Source organism: Notamacropus eugenii, chromosome 4 (genome assembly GCF_028372415.1).
Source record: "Notamacropus eugenii isolate mMacEug1 chromosome 4, mMacEug1.pri_v2, whole genome shotgun sequence".
Classification (NCBI taxonomy): Eukaryota; Metazoa; Chordata; class Mammalia; order Diprotodontia; family Macropodidae; genus Notamacropus; species Notamacropus eugenii.
This window is the reverse complement of record NC_092875.1, coordinates 342,732,993-342,756,091: the sequence shown is the minus strand read 5'-3', so window position 1 is coordinate 342,756,091 and position 23,099 is coordinate 342,732,993. Positions and strand designations below refer to the sequence as shown.

The window sequence follows — 23,099 nt, the reverse complement described above, 5'->3', positions numbered from 1 at the left end:
TCTCTGATATTCAGCAATCATGGTGGCCCTTTCTTGCTATCATAACAAACCAGAAGCAGGCAAGCTTTATAAAAAGAGCTGTTGCTTCAGAAGTAAATTCTACTCGATATTAGAATAAAGTGACTGGCCAGACTTGGATGCTAAGGGATTTATGCCCTAGGCATCCATGATTCCAAAACCCTCAAGGTCAGGAAACAGGATTTGAGTGATTATGTAGAGATACTATGGACTAAATCCACTGTCTATTTCCTGAATTAGCTTGAGCATTTTAGTAATAAATATATACTCTACAGTTACCCAAGGGGGAAAAAAAGAATAAAGTGGAATTCCTCTAATTCTAACATTACTCATGATAACAGATGCTTTGAGAAAGTTCTGTGCCTGTAACTACTGCTTGGGACTCTTTCACTTCTTTGGGCTGAACTAATGTAAAGGCCTTTATCACGCCAATTTCAGTGCAAGGAGTCCAACGAGCAAATGCTTTTACTTTTTTTGGAAATGCCAGTCACTTATTTCTTCTCTTTTTACTAGACCCACAGGCTTGCAAAATTTGGGTGGGACTCTAGAGATCATCCCATCTAATCCTCTCAGGTCCTTTGAGGTCCAGAGAGGTGGTGTCTGTTATTTTTATAGGATCACAGAATCATAATTCTACAGCCAGAAGGGACTGCAAAGGCCAAACCTCATGGTACAGATGAGGAAACTGTGGCACAGAGAGATTAAGTGGCTTGTCCAAGGTCACACTGGTTGTATCAGAGGCAGTATTTGAACCTAGGCTTTCTGATTCTAGATCCAGAGCTCTTTCCACTGTTAGTGAATGGTAATACTTTTGAATTTCATTCTAGAGACATTTTACAAAGCTCAGACAGTATTTTTCATATTAGCATTTGCAATGAAGGCATAAGGTCTTAAGCTCACAACTGTTTACCATTAGTAATACAAAGTGCAGATAGAATTTTAATTTTCTAATCCAGATATTCATTTTTGTTGTGCCATAAGGAAAAAAAACATGCATTTTACCCTAAAAATCATAGGTCAACAGCTGCAGCAACAAATTGAAAAATGTAATTTAAAACCCTAGAAGCAACTGCCTTATTTGGCTTTATTATAATGCTCCTAAGCATCATATTTAAAGTTATCAACTGAGACGAAGAATTCAGTAATGAAAATCTTTAATCATAACCCCTAGCATATGTGCTATAACTGATTCTAGCTCCTTACTACCATGCCTGAGATATACATAGTAGATGCTTAATGAATGTTTATTGATTGATTGTTTTTAAATGGACACAATTCTGTGATTTAGAGTCACTAAGAGTCCTTCAGAATCATGTGTGACCATGACTTGAGTACCTGGTTAGCTAAGATTTGGAAAGACTCATCATCAGAAAACTGCTCACCAAGCAATAACTCTGATCTTATGAAGTCTTTACTGAGGTTGTTTCCAAAGCATTACTGCCCTTTTATCTGACTTAGTTCAACATATTACCATGTCTTGTTTTTGTTTCCTGCCTTGAAAACTCCATCAACATCACATATATTTTACAGAGTTGTAGAGGAAAAAAGACAAGTAATTCTCAGATTTCTGGATGAAGCTAAGAAAACAATTATCTTGCTAATATTTTTTTCTTGGATATCTTTCCTACACATGTGTTGTGTCCGTGTCTGTGAGTGTATGTATGTGTTTGGTGTGTATAAGGGAGGAGCCAGAACAATAATTTACCTAATTGTAAAGAGAACTGTCAAACTGATTTGTGGTCTGTGAAAGAAGTGATGCAAACAACATTTACATCTCTAAGGTCTATGCACAAAGTTTAATAAATAGGCTAAGAGTTTAAGTGAATGAGTCAAAATTTATGTATGGACCTTTGATTTAAAAAGTTAACTGTAAAATACTCTCTCTCTCTCTCTCTCTCTCTCTCTCTCTCTCTCTCTCTCTCTCTCTCTCCCTCTCTCCCTCTCCCAATCTCTCCCTCTCCCTCTCCCTCTCCCTCCCTCTCTCTCTCTCTCTCTCTCTCTCCCTCCCTCTCTCCCTCTCCCAATCTCTCTCTCTCTCCCTCTCACCCTCTCCCAATCTCTCTCTCTCCCTCTCTCTCTCCCTCTCCCTCTCTCCCTCTCCCAATCTCTCTCTCTCCCTCTCTCTCTCCCTCTCCCTCTCTCTCTCCCTCCCTCCCTCCCTCTCTCTCTCTCTCTCTCTCTCTCTCTCTCTCCCTCTCTCCCTCTCCCAATCTCTCTCCCTCCCTCTCTCTCTCTCTCCCTCTCTCCCTCTCCCAATCTCTCTCTCTCTCCCTCTCACCCTCTCCCAATCTCTCTCTCTCTCCCTCTCACCCTCTCCCAATCTCTCTCTCTCTCCCTCTCTCTCTCTCTCTCTCCCTCTCCCTCTCCCTCTCCCTCTCCCTCTCCCTCTCCCTCCCTCTCTCTCTCTCTCCCTCCCTCTCCCTCTCCCTCTCCCTCTCCCTCTCCCTCTCCCTCTCCCTCTCTCTCCCTCTCCCTCTCCCTCTCCCTCTCTCTCTCTCCCTCCCTCTCTCTCTCTCTCTCTCTCTCTCTCTCTCTCTCTCTCTCCCCCCCCTCCTCCCATTACCTTCATCGTCTTTGGTGCATTTGTAGCTTTTATCAGTGATGCAGAAGTGGTTGTTGGGGTCCAATTTTTCAGGGCTTAAAGCTTGTCCATTTAAGAGCTTTTTAGAATTTACATTTGATGAATCATCTGAGGACCGACGGGGGTCATGGCCTTTATCCTGGGAACTTTTGTGGGATCGATCCAAGGATTGAGACCTCCTGGGACTAGCCCTCTTTCCAGATACTAAAGAAGCTCCAGCGGGTCCAAGTTGCTTTTCTGAGGGCTGGGAACAGGACTTAGGACTCATGTTTCCTCTTAGTTCTTCCTTAGGGAGAAGTCTCTCAGAAAAATAACTTTCCTTCTGAGTTGGTTTAGTAGCAGCCCTGACTTCTGATGTTTGCTCATCATTCATTTTGGGTGAATGAATGATTTGGTCTGAGATCTCCTCTGTTATTGACTCCTCTGAGCTGGAGCCAAGGTGCATTGGGTTTTGTAAGGCTTCCATGTATGATTTTCTAAATAGACGTCTGGTCTCAAAATAGGTAGAATCCCTTAGCTGCCGCCGACGGGCACAAGGACTGGTCAAATCTGTGCTGAAAGTAATATTTCTTAGGCCGGTCTTCTTCTCCTCCACTGTAAGAGATAATTCCTCAACATGGAGTGCTCTATCTGTCTCCTCACACATCTGAGGGGGTTCTGAAAGGCCTCTCTCTAAGCTAGGACACTCATGGGCAAATACAGCAAGGTTTACATACTCTCCTTCACAATCTTCACTAGGGGTTCTGGGGCTTTCTAAGTCAGTTCTACATTCAGGAGAATGGAGTGGGCTGGACAGGTCACTCCCCGAGCTTCCACGGCTGCAGGACAGCGAGGCCTCCATGACCGTGCAGCCAGTATCATTGGAAGTAGAGCTTCCTCGAGAACGGTTGCTCTCCATGGTTTGCGTGGGTGACAGATTGTGGCAACTCAACGGGTTTAGCACTGTGTTGCTGGAATAATTATGAAGGATGGTTTCAGATGTAGGGACAAAGATGGGGTTCATAATGTTGCTCCATGGGGTGCGATAGACCACTGTGCCTGTGGTTAGCAAGCAGCTTTGCAAGGGGAAGCTGGTCCTCTCACAGTTTACATTTTCTAAAAACTCTGATGTGAAGATGCATCCATACATGGTTTCAGGTACGGTGACTTCTTCCATTCCTTGTCCATGTTGGGCGAGGCATTTCAGAACCAATTTGGCAGATTGCTTCCCCCCTGCAACAACTTGCAGATAGAAATCTCCTGGCTTAAGCCGTACTTTGTGGAGGGATGCTAGCTGTACCACCACCTTTTCATGGATGCACAGGGGCCAGCCTTCATGGTAGAAAATAAGACCTGTGTACCTTGCCTGTAAGCCAAGAAGAGAGAGAGAAACATCAATGAAAACAAATGCACCTATCCAGACAGGAACTCTGTCCATTGTCTTGTGAGGTCAGCATGATTCTTAGGAAACTCTACTTTCCTCCAAGAAATAGTAATATTAACTAGTGAGCATGTGTACCCCAGGTCACAATGAAAAAACTTGTGAAACTGATGTGTTTAGTTTTTCTCTTGGATCTGTGATTTCCTGAGTAAGGGGAATTCCTAGGAAGGATATTCACTCTAACACCGAAGACTAGGAACTGCTCTCTCTATTTAGTCTCAGACAACTCCCTGGGGTACCAAGAGTCACCATGTGGCAAAGTGACTGGAGTGCTGGGCTTTAAGTTTGGAAGACTTACCTTGGATACCTACTACCTGTGTTACTATAGGCAAGTCAATGTCTTTGGGTTTCAGAATCCTCATTTGTAAGTAAAATGAGGGAGTTAAGCTCAATGGCCTCTAAGGTCCCTTTGAGCCCTAAATCTATGATCATAACTATCAAGGAAACACCTGAACTCACTCCAATTCCAGCTCTCTATACACTCTGTCACACTGCACAGATATGGAGAAAGTAAATGTTTATACTCTGGGGATTAGGCTACATTTTTCACCTGCTTCAGTGAATCTTTTTTTTTTTTTACTGAACTTACTAAACTTTTCATTGTTTTTTAGTCATGTTCTACTCTTTGTGACCTCACCTCAGGTTTTGTTGGCAAATATTCTAAAATGGTTTGCCATTTTCTTCACCAACTCATTTTACAGATGAGGAAACTGAGGCAAGCAGGGTTAAGTGATCTTGTCCAGGGTCACACAATTAGTAAATGTCTGAGACCAGATTTGAACTCAGAAAGTTGAGTCTTCCTGACTCCAGGTCTGACATCTAGCTGCCCTTTACTAAATTTAAATTAGTAAATTGAGCATTTATTGAGTTCCTACTTTTAACTCAGTAACTGCTTGCCACAAGGTAAAGTTTAGCAAATCCAACCAGACATCTTGAGAACTTCTTGCTTCTTGAATTTTGAGACATTAGAATTCAAAATCAGTGAAACACAAATCCAATGTGTTAATTTTAAGCTCTGGCAAAATGAGAGCTTGGTATTATTGATTAAAGTAGCAAATTAAGAGGGCAAAAATCACATGAGCACCACAAGAAAATGGTGTCCCTTCTCAAAATTGTATCACTGACTTGAGAAATCCTTTCTTGATAGCTTCAGTGTCCCAGGTGTGGAATGGCATTGCTCTACTCATGTTAGGAACTCTTATATTATTTCTGTAGTGTCTGGGCTACAAAAACAAATATTTAGATCAGACTACTGAGTATAATAAAACATGCAGAGATATCATTCATGCTAAAAACTAAGAATTTTCAGTATTGTGAAGTAGGACACAATTTCTATGTAAAAGTGTGGCTTACTTTATATGACATATATGAAATATGGATTTAAAAAATTTTTGTAAATGCACTTGAAGAGCTAATGGTTAGGATTCCTTTGTAAAGAGAATAACTTTTTCCATGATATATTTTGTAAGTTTGGATTTTATCAACCCCATACTCTTGGATTTATTTTTTTTTTCTAACTTGCTTCTATTATATACCTTTTGTCAATTTTTCCTGGAAGAAAAGTTGGCTGCCAGCCCACCTATCTCCTTGAGTATTAAGGGTTGACTTTGCAAACAGAAAGGAAGGTAGAAGAAAGTTTATTATGTTATAATAACTTTCTAACCAATTAAATATGTTGTTTTAAAGAGACACAAAGGCAAGGGAAGGGGTGTTTAATTTCTGCCCTCAAAGATGTTGGTAATTAAGGGCAATCCTCAGGACCCCATACAAACTTTGGAGGGAAAGGAGGATGGTCCAACTTGAGATCTAAGAGAGTGAATCAGAGACCATATGAAGTCAAGCCAAAGTTTACTGTGAAAACTAAATCCAAAAGCAAGGCAGAAAGCAGGAAGCAGTCTGAAGTCCTGCAAGTAAATACTGTTGTCAGGAAGAATATACTACAAAGGCAAGCAGTGGTTGTAAGTAATGTGGCAAGATTCACTGAAGCAAGTGAAAAATGTAGCCTAATCCCCAAGGCATCAACATTTCCTGTCTTCACTTCTGGCTGCATGTCTACCCTTACGTATTCAACCGTCACTATTTTTTAAAAATTTGTAACTTTTTATTGATAATTTTTGTTTTTATAACACCTTCATTTCATCTGATGAGTGAACCATCTTTTATAACAAAGAATAAAAATGGATGGGTGGGTGGTAGAAAGCATTAGCAAAATTAACCAACGTATCAAAGCGTATCTGTTAAGTAGTCCACACCAATAATCCCCTATTTCTGCAAAATGGGAAAGCAGGTGTATTTTCTCAACTATTCTCCTAGGACAAGTTTGGTTATTATTAATTATACAGAACCCAGTTGCAGTTTTTTTCCTTTTCATTTACATTGTTATTATCGTTGTATATACAGTTTGTCCCTTCCACATTGCTGGGGTTAAGGGTGAGGCCCCTCAAATCTAGGAATTTTTGGGTTAGGTATTTGATCATAGGCTCTGTGTCATCTTCCAGTCTTGGGATGTCATCTGGAGCTTCCACAACACTCCTAAAAATTCCTATGCTGATCCATGATTTATCAGAACCATGATGGCAAAGTTGTGATGTGGAAAGGAAAATTGTATTATTTTCTTCTTTCCTGGGCTTTAGTTTCAGATTGATAAATGCCTATGGAACATTTCAAGCTGAATGTCTTAAACTCAGAATGCCTAAAAGTGACCTCATTATCTTTACCTGTCATTTCCTTTAAGAGGCACTGTCTTCTGTATCAATACTTTCCTGATTCTCTTCAACTATTAGCTTCCTCCCAAACTACCTAGCACTTACCTACCTTGTATATATTTATGCTATATGTATGTTTTCTCCATTAGAATGTAAGCTAAATGAAAATAGGGATGGTTTTATTTCTGTACTTATATTCTTAGCATGTAATACAATGCCAGACACATAGTAAGTGCTTTACAAACATTTATTGACTGATTGATTCTGCATACCTCACTCTGCATCATTTCATCTAAGTCTTTCTATGCTTCTCCAAAGTTAATTTCTTAATGCCATTGTAATGCTATTACTCCAATCTTATACTTACCTGGCATGGATGTAACTGTAAATAAGGAAGATTATGAAGGACAAACCAAGAAGCTGCCAGAATTAGCATATTCCTATCATACAGTTTGGTTAGTCATTTCCAAGTGAATGGGTAATTATTCTGCTTCCACTTCATTGCTACCACAAAAATACTCCTAAGAGAATTTTGGTAGATTATTTAAGACCTTTATTCCTACCTTTGACCAATTTGGGGTATATCCCTAGCAATCTCTGAGACAAAAGGTATGGTTACTTTTTCTCGGAATGATTCCAAAATGCCTTCCAGAATGGTTGGACCAATTCACAGTTTCACCATCAGAGTACTAATGTCTTGCGGTTTCTCTAACAATGACTATTTTCATCTTTTGTCACATTTGTTAATTTGTTATATGTGCACAATTGTTTTGATCTGAATTACTCTTATTATTAGTGATTTGGCGCAATTTTTCACATGGTTGTTAATAACTTGTGATTCTTCTTTTGAGTTTATTCACATTCTTTGACCACTTGTCCATTAGGAATGGCTCTTAATTGTGTTCACTCCCTGCATATTTTGAATATTAAGACTCTTATAAAAGATATCTGATGAAAAGATTTCCCCTCAATCACTGATTTCCTTTGTTATTCTAGCTACATTGATTTTGTTCATACAAAAACCTTTCAATTTCATGTAGTCAGACTGATCTATTTTATCTTTGGTGTTCACTTGTATCATTTGTTTGGATAAACTTTCTTCTCCAGTTATATCTATTATATTGCTCTCTTCTAATTTTTTTTATGATGTGACCTTTAGGTTCATTTTGAGATTATTGTTGTATATATAGGGAGGTAGCTATTTATATATGTAAAGCGTATATATGTGTGTATATATATGTGTATATATACATAAATCTATATCTACATATCTATGGAGAGATAGAGAGATAGATAAAAAGAGAAAGAGGCAGAGAGACAGAGAAGGAAGGAGAGGGAGAGAGAGAATCACAGTGCATAGAAGGTTGGATTTGAAGTCAAGAAGACCGAAGTCCAAATCTTGCCTTAGACACTTAGTAGTTGTGTGACTCTGAGCAAGTCAGTTAAAATCATTCAGCTTCAGTTTTTTTAATCTGTAAAATGGGAATAATAATAATAGCACCCACATCCCAGGAATTGTAAGAATCAAATGAATAACATATATTTTGCAAATTTTATAGTGATATATATATAATGTGATAGTTATCATGATGATGATAGTGATGTAAAATGCTAATATGTACCTAATTTCTACCAAATTGATTTCCTAAGAGTTCTTGTAAGATGGAGTATTCCATCCACACATACATCCCAAGTAATTGTTTTAGGGTTTATAAATAATGAATTATTGAATTCAGTTGTGATTCTTCTTTACCTGGACAACTCTACCAATCTACTCTCCTATTTTTCTAACCCAGTATTAGTAAATAACCCAGTATTCAGTAGATAAAATAGTTTTCATGAGCACTGCTTTATAGTATAATTTGAGAACTACAAGGGCTAGTTTCCTTTTGCACCTAGTTTTTCCCACCCTTAAGACTCTACGTCTTTTGTTTATCTGAGTGAATTTTGCTATTTCATCTATTCTAAAAAGTACACCTTGGTAGTTTGATTGGTAGCAGTATGTCTGTAGATTGCTGCTTCTAATATTTCCTAGTGCTACATAGAGCTGTTGGTGATTTTTATGAATTTTTTGTGTTGTTATTTTGCCACTTTACTGAAACTATTGTCTCAATTTGTTTGTTTGCTGATTCTCTGGGGTTTTCTAAGTTAGCCAGTGTGTCATCCACAAATAGCAGATAGTTTTGTTTCTTTGTCTTTGAATTTCTTTCTTTTCTCTTATTGTTATCTTTAATATTTTCGTAACTATGTCAAATAAATAGAGAAATAGAAAATCATGTTCTGCTCCTTTATTTATTCAGAAGACACCTAGTATTTCTCCATTGCAAATAATATTAACTTTTGGATTTAAAAGTATACTGTCCATCATATGAAAAATATCTTTTCTATTCATGTTTACTAGGGGTTTTAGCATAAATGATTGTTATATTCTGTCAAAGATTCCTGTATTTATTGAAAAATATAATATTGTGAGGCTTTGTTTTTTTAAATAGCATCAATTATGTTCATTTTCTTCCTGACAATGAATCTTTTCACATTTTGACATAAATCCAGCTTCATCATGGCAAATAATTTTTTGGATATATTGCTGTAGCATTCTTTTCAAATAATTTTGTTTAAATTTTGTGAATAAAAGTTCATTATTATTACTAGTCTATAGGTTTTTTTCATTGTTCTCCATTTGAGTTATCAGGACTATATTTGTCTCACAAAAGGTGTCTGGCAGAATGTTTTCTTTCTCAATTTTTCTGAAAAGTTTGTGTAGTATTAGTATTAACTGTTCTATAGACATTTTGTAGAATTTATAACTTATTTTAAATATTAAGATTTTGAGAAAATATCACTTTTTCTTTAAACTTTCCCTATAAAATATGAATCCTAATATCAACTTGGCTATTTAGAGCCAAGGAGAGTACTGGTCATATAAGCAGTTGCTCCAATGATTTTGAGTAGAAAAGAAAGTAAAGGAATAAGAATTAGGAGGAGTCATGTTAAATTTTGAGGAATTCTTAAAAAGTTTTATCTGGAAGAACTATATCTATAACCTTGGTATTAATGACTGTGTCATAATATTCTGTGCATTTATTTGAGAAATAAAAATATGGCATCATCATATTTAGCATCATCAGCATTGTTTGTTTTCTATCTAGAAGAGTATGAATGATGTACTTTCCTGGATGTACATAGAAAATATGCCATCCCAAGCTTTTAGACAGTGTTCTGGAGAATCACCCAGAAACCATAGTCGTACTAATTCTTTTCCAGTAGAAATGTAACACTGAGGTTTGAGGTTTGAGGTGGAATGCAGGACTTCTTAGCTCTGAATTTTCTGTAACCTCCCAGGACCCCAAAGATATATAGGGCAAATGGCCACATATATAACCACAACTAGATTATGGCAACAAAGGATTGGTTCTAGGGTGCCAAAATTAGGAGAACTTGAAACCTTTCAGCAGCAACCTTACTAATCTTTAAAATTAGTTAGAAACCCTCTGTTTATAGAACAGTTAATACTTATGCTATATAATTTTTTTCACAAAAATTGAGAAAGAAAGTATTCTACCAAACTCCTTTTATGGGACAAAGATTGTCTTCATACTCAAACTAGAGAAGGACAAAGGAAAAAACACAATACCTCTATGATATAGCATTCTACTTTTCTCTTGCTCTTTCTGGCAGGCACACTCAGGGATGGGGAACCTGTGGTGTTGAGGCCACATGTTGCCCTCTAGGTCCACAAGCGTGGTCCTTTGACCAAATCCAAACTTAATTGTTCTGTGAAGTTTGGATTTAGTCAGAGGGCCACACTTGAGGACCTAGAGGATCATATGTGGCCTTGAGGTCTTACGTTCCCCACCCCTGCACCAAGTGATCTCCTCCACTGTCTGGCCCTCCTGTTCCTCCTCCCAAGCAGTTCCCCAGAAGTAGACTTTTAGTATTTTCCCACTCTCCCACTTGCCCCAGGAGCCAATATTGCTAGATATGATTCTCCCCATGTGCAATGGCAGGATGCTATTTTCTTTCCTCCTAGATTAAACTCCCCACCTATATGAATTTGTTCTCTTCTAATGCAGGGGGGTGGATCAAGCCCAATAATTTACTGAGAATTGCTGTCAATTAGGGAAACAAGAGAAACTTCACAAATTACGTGTTTTTACCCACTCCCATTGGAAGGTAGGTTTTGCTTTCTAGGAAGATTTGCTCCAAAGTCAACCTATAGCAAGCGTGGGGAGTGTAGGAAGAATAGGGGATGGCAGATCGAGAAGCAGCAAAGAAGGAATTGGAACTTTTTTCTTCAATGAAGAGGATAAGATTTCTCACTTCCTCTGATTTCCTTTCACACACTTGACACTTAACATTGACTGTTGTGTGTGTTCTTGGTTCCTGTTACCTAGCTGCCTCTTCCTTCAGTGTCAAATTCCTTTGAGATCAGAGTCTATTTGCTTTAAATCCCCTACGTTGTTAAGTGGGGTTTAGAATGAGTTACTGAATACAGAGGTAAAATGCCCAGGAAGACAACGTCACTAGTAGCTTTGTCTGAAAAGAGAGATGTGGAGGAAAGAGTGCACAAAGATCTGTTTGTCCAAGATGTGTTACTTTACCTCTTCTGAAAGAGCAGGAATTTGATTAGAACACTAGGTCTACCTGCCAGGAACTAAATACTTTCTGTCTCATGTTCCCTGTTACAGTGCACGAGTTGTCTTTACACTCAATTGTTCTAGGAAATTATTTAGGTCATGAGGAGAAAAAGCAAATGATTTGGAGTCAGAGAATCTAAGTTCAAAATCCGCTTCCATTACTTGATTGCCTATGTGACCTTTGCCAAATCTTTTTTCCTCCTCTGTGTCTAAGTTCCCTCCTCTATAAAATAATGGTTTTGGATTAGATCAATGTTTCTTCCAGCTATAAATCCTATGATTTTAGAGATACCAAATCTTATGTCTCAGTTTCCTCATCTGTAAAATGGGGATAATAATAGCTATAGAACCTACCTCTCAGGGTTGGTGAATTGGTTAAATTATTGGATCTTTAATGGATCAATGTGAACCTCAAGGGAGATTTTCTAGTGGAGCTCCCTTAGAAATTTTCCTTCGTCCTGTTCTATTTTTTCAGTGACTTGGGGATGCTATCAAACTTTTAGGTTTCCACAGTACTTTACATGTATAATCTTATTTGATCCTCACAAATACATCTGAGGTAGAGGAATTATCCCTATTTTACTGATGAGAAAACTGAGTCTGAAAGAGGTTGAGATTTGTCCAGGGATAAAAAATAATGTGGAATTTGAACACAAGTCTTCCTCATTTCAAGGCCAGTACTCTAATCCTAACCTAGCTGACTCTTCTAAATGATACAACAAAGGGAGGGTACAATTACTTCATTATTTGTAGCGACCAGAACCCAAAATATCAGTGGGCTATGCAGTAAAGGGCTGAATCTAAAGTGAAGATTTTTGGAGAATAAATTTAAGTATTTCTATGTGGGTTTGAAAATTTTATTGCATAAGGACGGAATGAGAAAGATGTGGCTAAGCAACTGTTCATGTAAAAAAGACCTTCAAGTATTCTTCTACCTCTCAATCCTATGATTTGATATCATGGGAGTTTTAGTAGATTTCAGTGAGTCAGCAATGTGATATACTTGCCAAAAGAACTAAAATAAATTTAGGCTAAATCAACGTCCAGAGGAAGGGTAAGGTATATCTAATTCTGCTATATTTTGTCCTAAATTTGACCATTTTTGGAATGCTATATTCACTTCTAAGAGCCACCTTTCAAAAAGGAAATTGGCAAACTAGAGCATGACTAAAGGGAGAAGATAAAACTAATGAGGACACTCAAAAATCAAGCATTATGAGATAGGGTTATTAAAATTATATTTTCTTATTCTGTTAACCTGTATATTCTATATTTTTGTAGATATTCATCCATTTAAATTAAATTGTCAATTCTGTTGGCATACAATTGGGCAAAATGGTTGCTAATAATTTTCTTTATTTTTTATTAATTTGTTGTGACTCCTTTTTAAAAGTTAGCATTTATATAGCACTTTAAGGTTTACAAGTATGCAATTTATAATGTGTGTTCGTCCTCCATTGCCGAAGAAGACCATGCCATCAGAGAAATAATGACATGACTTGCACTTGACTTTGTTTTGAGTGAGGGAGGGCTGTGCAGGTCACCAGCCTCACTTTTCCTCCAGAGCCATCTGAATCCAGTGACCAGATAGTCATCCGGATGACTGGAGATGACCCAGGATGAGGCAATTGGGGTTAAGTGACTTGCCCAAGGTCACCCAGCTAGTGAGTGCCAAGTGTCTGAGGTGAGATTTGAACTCAGGTCCTCCTGACTCCTGCACTGGTGCTGTATCCACTGCACCACCTAGCTGCCCTACAATGTATACAAAATAACAATAACATAAATATATGTTATTTCATTTAATCCTCACAACAACTTTGGAGGTTCTATTATTATCCCCATTTTTAATACTGGCAATTTGGTTTTCCTCTGTTTCTTTTTTTAATCAGACAAGCTAATGGTTTATCTATTTTACTGAGAACCAAGCTATATGAAGGCCCGGTGAAGGTAGATGGAATATCTACCCTTCAATAGAGGGGCATGACAGCAATCTTCAGACTGATAAGGGCTATCATATAAAGGAGGAATTCTACTGGTTTTACTTGACTCCCAATTTCAGTAGTAGGAGTAATGGTTGAAAATTACAGAAAGGCAAATTTTGGCTCCCATGAGGAAAGCCTTTCTAACAATTAGAATGTGCCCACAGTGGAAGAAGATCCTCATAAGGTAGCAAGTTTTGCATCAGTGGAGGTGTCTGCATGATCACTTATTAGTACCTACAAACAACTCTGCTAGGATCAAAATACAAAAAAAGATAGGCTCTTTGCCCTCAGAGAGTTTGAGCAAGTGATATACTTCTAAGTATAATAAAAGGGTACATGAATGGGAATAATGTATGAAAGAAGGCTGGAAAGGTAGGTTGGAACCTAGATGTGAAAAACCAAAAGGTGTCAAAAGGATATAGAGCCAAAAATGTCCAACAATCAAATGGAGATGGAGGAGTAGAATTCTGAGGATAAATTAGGATTGAGTATAAAGATCTGAATCATCATTGTGTAAGTGATAACTGAATCCATGAGATCATATGAGAATATCAAGGGAAGGAGTATTGAGGGAGAAGAGAAGGTTCAAGATAGAGTCTTAGGGGACACCCACATGTAGAGAGGATGTAGATGATAATGACCTAGCAAAGATAAACAGAGGAATTGTCAAGTAGGCCAGAGGAGAAGCAGAAGAGAACTGCTCCAGAAGCCAAGGGGGAAGAAAGTACCTAGAAGAAGGAGATGTTGAGTGCTACAGAATTGCCAAGAACAATAAAATTCAGGGGAAAAAAGGCATCAGATTTAGCAGGTAAGAAGATATTGGTGGCCTTTGCTTTTTTGTTTCTAAATCAGTTCACCACATATGTTAAAAACAAGTCCCCCAAACCAGTGTTTCCATTTTTTAACATAGTTTTGCAACTTCCCTTTCTGTATATATTTTGTTATGGAGTCATTTTTTAGTTGTGCCCAATTTGTGACCCCATTTGGAGTTTTCTTGACAAAGAGACTGGAGTGGTTTGTCATTTTCTTCTCCAGCTCATTTTACAGATGAGGAAACTGAGGCAAACAGGGCTGAGTGACTTGCCCAGGATCACATAGCTAGTGAATAAATGTCTGAGACTTGATTTGAACTCAGGAAGATTCTCTCCTATGACAAACTTCTATCCACGTATAGATTACAAAGCCCTGGTTGTTCCTCTATTGGTAGGAATTCGTGTCCCCTGAGAATGGCACATCAGCTTTTCCATTCCCACTGATTTCTCTCAAAGAACAGTTCTGTTTCTACCACATAGTCCATTGACTGAAACAATCAAAAATTATTGTTAACTAGTAAGGAGATGTAGGTCCTAAGGAGGAGTGTCTAGCAGTTCATTCCAAAAGGACTTCACATTCTTTTGCCATGTTATTTTGCAAATTATGGTGCATTTCATTCAAATTATGGGCATGCCTTTATGCAAAAAATGAATGTACTCAACAATTATGTCTCTTAGCATTTATGAGAAATATGGTAAATCCCTGGTGTTTTTCCCACAGATTTTTGTAAGCAATGGATTAGAACACAAATCTTAAAAGATAAAAACATGAAATCACTTGGTCTACAATGCATAAATTGGTCTTATTCTCCAACCCCATGTTATTAAGAGCATTCTACTGCTTGGGAAGTGCAGATAGGATAAATATATAGCATAATGAAAATACCTTTGAATTTGGAATTGGGAGACATGGGTTAGAATCCCAGCTGTTATGTACTAGCTATGGGACCATGGACAGTCTTACCTGTTCTGGGCCCCAATCTCCTTGTCTGTAAAAGGATTTGGCCCTAAATTATCTCAAAATTTTCTCTCAGCTCCAGATACCATTTTGGGGGAATGGGAGAAGGATGGTTAATATCCAGACCTATGATGTAACTATAGCGAATGTTTTTCATTTTTCCTTTTCTCTTTATTCTCTGGCCATGAGTGGAAAATACTTCCACTACCAATGTAGATTGATTGAGACTCAACTACAGGTGATAGTCTTAGGAAATTGCTAGGTGACTCAGAGGCCAAGGAACTTGCCCAGAGTCACCCAGGTAATATATGTTAGAGGTATGACTTGTACTAGGGTCTTCTGAACTCTAAGGCCTAGCCTTCATTACCAAACACTGGACCTTATCCTGTGACTTCCTCCTATGAAATAACCTTTTCCAGAAAATGGGTGTGGTTGCTTAAGCTTTATTGATGTAAACTGGAAAAGAAAAGAAAATCTGTCATGGGTTTACTACAAGAAACAAATGATTTGTATCTTGCCAGTTGACATGTGCTGGAGAGAAAAAATTATTTTTGCCTTGCTTCTATACTTCTTCCCTAGGGGCTATGAAGCAGGGGGCATTTTAGCTCTCCCCAAAAAAATCTATTTTCTGGGCTTTGGTTCCAGATTTCCTTTTAATTTAATAATAAAAAAAGTCTAACAATAATGAGTTATCAGGGAACCAAAGAATGAGAATAAAGAGACTGAAAAAAGCTGGTTAACTAAGCCTGAGTCAAAAAGTCTTCAAGAAACCAATTTTTTCCAAGTTACTCAAAGAACCAAGTATATACAATGGAGTGAGGTAGGCAGACAGAGAAGGACTTGAGGGTATCAGAGGGAAACAAAATTATTTATCTTTAGCATGGTCAGTTCCATGACTTTACAGACTTCCTCTTGGTAACCAAGAAACTGCTTCTCTAAAGTTCCTTCTTGGTTTGATCTGAGCCCTCGAGGTACAGGAGAAACCTCTTAAGCAAGTGACACTCTTATGAATTTGGGATCCAACCACATCTCTCTCTCCTCCCTCCCAAAGCTTACATAGGTAGATGGGTAATGAGGCTATGATTAGGTTGGCCAGAACAGAAGAGTGCAATCATATGATCATTGAGGTCCTCTCCTACCGTGGCTCCCCAGTCCTAATTTTACTTTAGAATTCACAACATTTTTGGTTTAAATGTGAACGTCATCCAGAGCTGACTTGTCTGAAGGAAGACTTGATGAGAAACCTTTAGATTTGAGTGTGTTATTCCCTTTCCCCATCATTAGACTCAAGTTTAGTTGTGAACTTGTAGGATCATAGATACATAGATCTAGTGCTGGAAAGGACTTTGGAGATTGTCTAGTCCAAACCTCTCATTTTACAAATGACAAAACTCTTGCTCAGGTGACTTTCCCAAAGTCATCCAGGTAGGAAACATAAGAAACATGATTGAAACCCAGTGCTCTTTTCCTCTTTAAGACCTTTGGTCTGATTTTTTTTTTTATTCTTGAGGACTTCAAAAAATGGAGCTCTCAGAGGGGGCCAAGTTATCCAAGGTCATAATTTGATCCATTCTTTAGCCCTGTGTTGGTCAAAGGGAATTTCAGGGCAGAAGGAATTTAGCTTTGTACTTCACAGGGATCCTGGGGTACTATGCAAGGAGGTCCTGGAGAGCTCTAAACTAAGTTTCTTAGGAAGAGAGGCAGTGATTTCTTGGGACAGCCAAGTATCATGCATGGGCTAGATGATTTGGAGACCTTCCTTCTGGTGTTATATGAGTCTTTGCAAAGATGTGCAAGGTGGTGGCAGGAGGGGAGAAAAGGAAAGTTGGGTGAGCTAGGGCCATATGGAACCTTCACATAGCCATTATTTGCACAGAAAGGGGATTCAATAACAATCTAGACAACTTTCATTGCTATTATTGAGCAGACATATAAAAAATAGATGGGATTCAGGCAGCATTGTTTACAATGTACTGTCTATCACTCAATCAACAACCATTTTAAAGTACCTACTACATGTCAAGAAGACACAAAAACAAAAGTAAAATAACTTCTGTCCCCAAGGAGACAGGTATAAAATACATCATAAGTAGTTTTGTTTATTATTCAATTGTTCCTTCTCATTTTTTATTCTTATGGTAGTAATTAGAAAAGCAAAGCAACTGAAAAAACTGAAAAGTACCTTTGCGGCTGTAATAGATACCCACAAAAATAAATTTGAAAAAACCAAATCAAGTTTCTTTTAATCACCATATATTTGAAATAATTTTGAAGCACTGAAATGGTTTGTCACCAGGGAATTTGAGGGCATTTCAGAGATCCTCTCATGTAGACCAAGTCTGGTATAAGAAACCTCTGCAATATTCTTGAAATGACAGCTTATTAGTCATCAAGTCTCTTGAGGGAGAAATGCAGAGAGAAGGAACTCATTACCTTCAGAGACAGTCCATTCCTTTTTTGGACAGTTCTAATGGTTTTTTCTTATATTGAGTTGAAATCAGTAAAGTTGCTCCCCTATAACTTTCTCACCTATGGCTCTTAATTCAGCCATATAAAACAAATCTAACCCCTCTTCCATGTGATAGCGAGATACAGCTAGATAAAGAATTTAATCAAGGATTAATATGTGCCAGGTACCATACTAACTATGCACTGGGAATATACATAAAAGCAAAAAGACAGTTCCTGCCCTCAAGGAGCTTATATTCTTTCTAATGGGTGAAGACAACTCATAAAAGGGAGCTAAAAAGGAGGGGTAGAGTTGGAGGCTGAGGCAAGTCAGAAGTTGTCATGCCTGGTTGGCATGAGTCAATCCTCAAATAGAAGTTCTTGGGAGGATCTCAGCCATCAGAGGAGGAGGAAAGAGAAGTCCTAAGAGTGGAGGTGCTGCCAATCTGAGAATCCACTGGCAGAGAAGTGCAAAATGGTTTGGAGGAGTCTAGGGCTAAGCAGAGCTAGACATGTCAACTAGTTGGTCACTCAAATAATTGACAATGATCAAGTTTCCTGTAGTTCTCTCTTCTCGGGCTAATTACCTCCAGTTGATCCTTGTTTGGAATGGTTTCTAATCCTCTCAACTCTCTAGGCATGCCCCTCTGGATGTTCCTAAAATTGTCAATAGCTCTTTTAAAAATATATTTTTCCCAATTATACATAAGAATAATTTTTAACATTCATTTAAAAAACATTTTGAGTTCCAAATTCTCTACTTCCTTCCCTCCTCTTGCCCTTCCCTGACAATGTCTCTTTTAAGATGCATGTTCCAGAACTAAACAGACTATGAAAAGAATGGTCAGATTAGGTTAGGGGTTCTTAATATAGGGGCCATGAATTTGGTTTTAGAACATTTTTGTAACTGTATTTCCATATAATTGGCTTCCTTCACAATCCTCATGCATATATTTTAAGTATTTAAAAACATCATTCTGAGAAGAGATCCATAGGCATTATCAGACTGCCAAAGGAGTCCATAGCACAAAATAAGTTAGGAATCCCTGGCCTAGAGCAAAGAAAAACAGTTATATCACATCTCTCACTCTGGATGTTATAATTATAATAATAGCTAGCATTTATATTGCAATTTAAGGTTTACAAAGCCCTTTACAAATATTATCTCATTTTATCTTCACAATAATCTTAACTACTATCATTATCTCCATTTCAGAGATGAGGGAACTGAGGTAGATAGGTTAAGTGACTTGCCCAAGGTCACATAGCTAGTAAGTGTCTAAGGCTAGAGTTGAATTCAGATCTTGCTGACTCTAGGCCCAGTGCTCTTCTCATTATAATTTTTTAAAAGAAATTTTTATTGATTTTTTTGTTCCTTATTTGATTATAGCATCTCATGTATCCTTCCCTCTGCCCTTCTCAGAGAACTATATATATGTATATGTATATATATTATATGCATGTAATATATATGTAATATTTTTAGAGAGAAAAAAGTCAGTAGAATTGATTGATGCATTGAAAAAGTCTGAAAACATATGCAATGTATAATATTTGTGGACCTCCCATCTCCACAAAGGAGCAGTAGCTCATATCACTTCATTTGAATCCCATTTTATTTTCATAATTTTAACTTTTTTTTTGGCATGTAATTCTTTATATCTGTATTGTTGTCATTTTGTATATATTGTCTTCTTGGCTCTGCTTACTTCACTCCGCATCAGTTCAAACAGATCTTTCTATAGTTCTCTGTATTCATCACAAATATTGTTTCTTACATCAAAATAACATTTCATTATTTTGTGCAATTTGTTTAGTCATTCTCTAATTGGTGGGCATTTATTTTGCTTCCAATTCTTAGCTATTACAAAAATTACTGCTATACATATTTTTGAGTACATGGGTACTTTTTTTCCCCTAATGGCTTCTGTGGAATATAAGCCTAGTAAATGACAAACTCCTACCCTTAGAGTAGCTTAACCTTTCTTAACTGCAAAACAAAGATGGGACTAGATGAACTCTAAGGTCCCATCAAAGCCTAAAACATTATTGTTTTTATTATCTACGAGAGCTGTACAAATGCAACCTCTTATCATTATCCCTACTAAGTTCAACCATAGCTTTAACCCACTAGTCTAGCCAATTTTGGTATTTTCCTGTTTTGATTCTGTCATTCAACTTATCAGACTCTCCCAGCCTCAAGCTTCTTTAATACGAGGCCACCCACAAATCAGATATGAATTCCAGTTGTATCATCAGTCAAGTCATTGATAAGTGCTGAACAGAACCAGGCCAAGGGCACTGATGCAAAAGCCACATCTGGTAAACAGATGGTTTATTTTTTCTTCAAACACATATATATAACACAAACAGTTAATTTAGAGAGGTAAAATTTGGATCTTATCCGAAGCCAAAGGGCAGAAAAATGGGAAAGAAATGAAAATTTTTATTTCTCTGGATCATTATTGGGGGGAGAGGATAGGGAAGGCAAAATATCAATCTATAATAGTTGCCTCAACTTGATAATCATCAAGAGTGTCATCTTGGAAGATAAAACATTGCTATAATTAATAGGTTTAAAATAATACAAAACTTTTGGCTCTCCATGAGAAAAGAATTAGAGAATAAGAACCTTCAGTAGACTCCTCTCACCCCACCATCACTCTAGCAAATGCAAATCAAATTATTGGATCTGATAACTTTTATAACTTGATTTTGGGCTACTTCAGTTTTCTACTCTGGATTACAGATTCATACATAAAAGTTCATGCTAAAATGTCTTTGATATTATCATATTTTCAGATATAAAATATATCAAAGCATCCAAAATCTTTAATACTATGTCTGAATCTGGCCACACAAACAGTGGCTTTGACAGTGATCAAATTATGGGCTGATTATTCAGTTTTAGTTCAGCAAAAGGATGTGTCTATAACTCATTGTGTTCCAAAAGAGTCGATTTTAATACTTGGAAAGAAAAAGTATACAATTTAGGGTTGCTAATAAAAATGAGATCTCACAATTTATGCAGAGCTTTGCAACTGTTGAAATGTTTTCATACCTATTTTCTCAGTTAATCCTCGAGATAAGAACCCTGTGAGGGAGGGAAATAGAGCAAGAAATCTCCATTTTTTGTAGGAGGAAACTGGGCCTCAGTGTCATAAAGCTAGTAAGCTGTAGGGCCAAAATTTAAAGCCAAGCCTTGAGACTCCTTCTCCTCTGTACTTCTAGGAGTGACAGAGAAAAGTCAAACCCACTTAGAGACCTGAATTCTCCCTCTAAATCAGTGATTCTCCAGAGATCTGGGGGTATGGAGGTGCCCCTTGGGAGCCATATCAACATTCCACAAGATTCCTGGGCTAGGACAAAATGCAAGTCACAAGCAAACAGCAAATTTATGTTTTAAAGTGCATTTTTCTGATGAAATAACTAGGAAGAACTCTATAGAGTGATATAGGGTGAAGTGAGCAGAATGGCAACAGCTTTATAAAGGAAAACAACATTAAAAGCCTTTAGAACTCTGATCAATACATATAATGGTGAATCACAATACAGAGGACTGAAGAGGAAATATACTACCTATCTGCTGCCAGGGAAATGGTGGTCTTACAATGCATAATGAGACATGCACTGTTGGATATGGCCAATGTGGAAATTTGTTTCGCTAGATATGCATATTTTATAAGGGTTTTATTTTTATTTGTTATTGTGCTATGTGGGAGGGAGGAAGTGAGGAGAGAGAAAAAATGCACATAAATAACATGCAAAAAGATGTATTTTTCATTACAGATTTGAGGCAGAGCAGGATGGTAAGGTATTGTGCTGGACTTGGAGTCAGGAAGCCCCAGGGATTCAAATAGTGCCTCAGAATGTTCTCTGATATGTGACCCTTGCTAAGTCACTTGACCTCTCTCAGTCTCAGTTTCATCATCTGTCAATTGGTGATAATAGTAGTTCCTATATCCTAGGATTGCTGTAAGGACCAAATAAGATAATTTAAGTAAAGTGCTTTGCAAACTTAAAATGACATATAAATATTAGTTTATATTGTGATAGCCAGGAAAGATTACTGAACATATAGCCATGGTAATAGTCATTTATCCCCAAACACCACAAGACTGTTTTCTACGGTGGTGGTAAGTGAACCAGGATCACTAAAAGTTTAACAACATTGAGCAGTGAAGATTCCTGAAAGTATAATAAGGATATATTTTCTAAGCACTGATTTTGTTTTTCAAAGTGCTTACCTCCCTCTTTAATCTAATTTAAATACATTTAATGAACATTTGATGTACAACTTATTATAAATATGTATTCATGCATAAAATATAAAAAAATTATTTATAATGAAAAATTTAAACAAATCAGAACTGAAAGAACAAATAGCTCTTCTCACAGTGCCCTAGTTCTACTGGTGGCATGGCTAGGCTCCCAGTCACCTGGTCTTGAAATTTTGTGTTTTATTTGAGTCTTCCCTTTCTTTTTTCTGATATTCAATTGGTTGACAAGTTCTGTCAAGTCTGACAATCAATCTTTCTCACCTGTATCCCTTTTCCTTTTTCTATTGTCACTGTTCAAGTCCTCAAATTCTCATTGCTTTAGAGTGGGAAAGAACTTCAAAGGTCACTTATTCCCACCATCTCCTTTTACAGACGAGGAAATGGAGACTGGAGGAGTGATGTTGGCTGCCTAAGGTCATGCAGATAGGAAGCAACAGAGAATTCAAACTCAGGTCCTTCGGATTCCAAACCTGGAACCCTAATGATTACATTAATCTCCTAATAGGTGGCCTGTCTCCAGTCTCTTTATCTAGAACTTTAACCATGTTACTCCCCGGCTCAGAAGCCTTCCAAGATTTCCTAAGGAATGATGAGCAAAGCATCCAATTTGGCATCTTAACTCCTGTAAGTCCCTAACCAGTATTTTTTGACCTTAGCTTCCACAGAGTTCCAGTCCAGCTGAACTTTCTCCCTTCAACACACCCCTACTTTTCTCCTTCTCCATTTTTGCTTAGGCTATTCTCTCTTACTGTAACATGTCCTCTTCCTTTATCTCTACGTGTCAAAATCCTTCCTGTTCTGGACCCAGTTCAGATGCCACCACTTGTCAATGAAGCCCCGATCTCTCTTATGATTTCTTGCTCCTCTGAACCATCATTATGCTCTCTGTTTCTCCGAATGCGTCCGTCCATGTGCATAACATACACACATATTCACACATACATGGATATATATATGCACACACATATGCACATACATATATACATACACATAGAGTAGTGGTTCAACATAAACATTTGAATTTGAAAGACTAGGAGGGTGGTATGATGACTGAAATCTTTGTTGCTTATATCACAAAGGAACTAAGTGGCACAGTAGATAGAGTTCTGGGTCTAGAGGCAGGAAGACCTGAGTTCAAATCCAGCCTCAACTACTTACTGTATGATCCTGGGTAAGTCACTTACCTTCTGTCTGCCTCAGTTTCCTGAACTGTAAAATGAGGATAATAATAGCAGCCAGGGTTATTGTGAGTATAAAA

At 37.6% G+C, this 23,099-nt stretch overlaps 1 protein-coding gene across 5 annotated transcripts in view; it reads right to left on the bottom strand.

The window, feature by feature from the left end:
- Positions 1 to 23,099, bottom strand: part of PLEKHG4B (pleckstrin homology and RhoGEF domain containing G4B) — a 323,118-nt gene that overhangs the window by 93,997 nt on the left and 206,022 nt on the right. For all 5 annotated transcript variants that reach the window (XM_072605293.1, XM_072605290.1, XM_072605292.1 and 2 more), the window contains one exon: positions 2,582 to 3,944. In XM_072605293.1, the coding sequence (XP_072461394.1) occupies positions 2,582 to 3,755 (1,174 nt within the window). In that variant the 5' untranslated portion in view covers positions 3,756 to 3,944. The remainder of the gene's footprint in view (positions 1 to 2,581; positions 3,945 to 23,099) is intronic.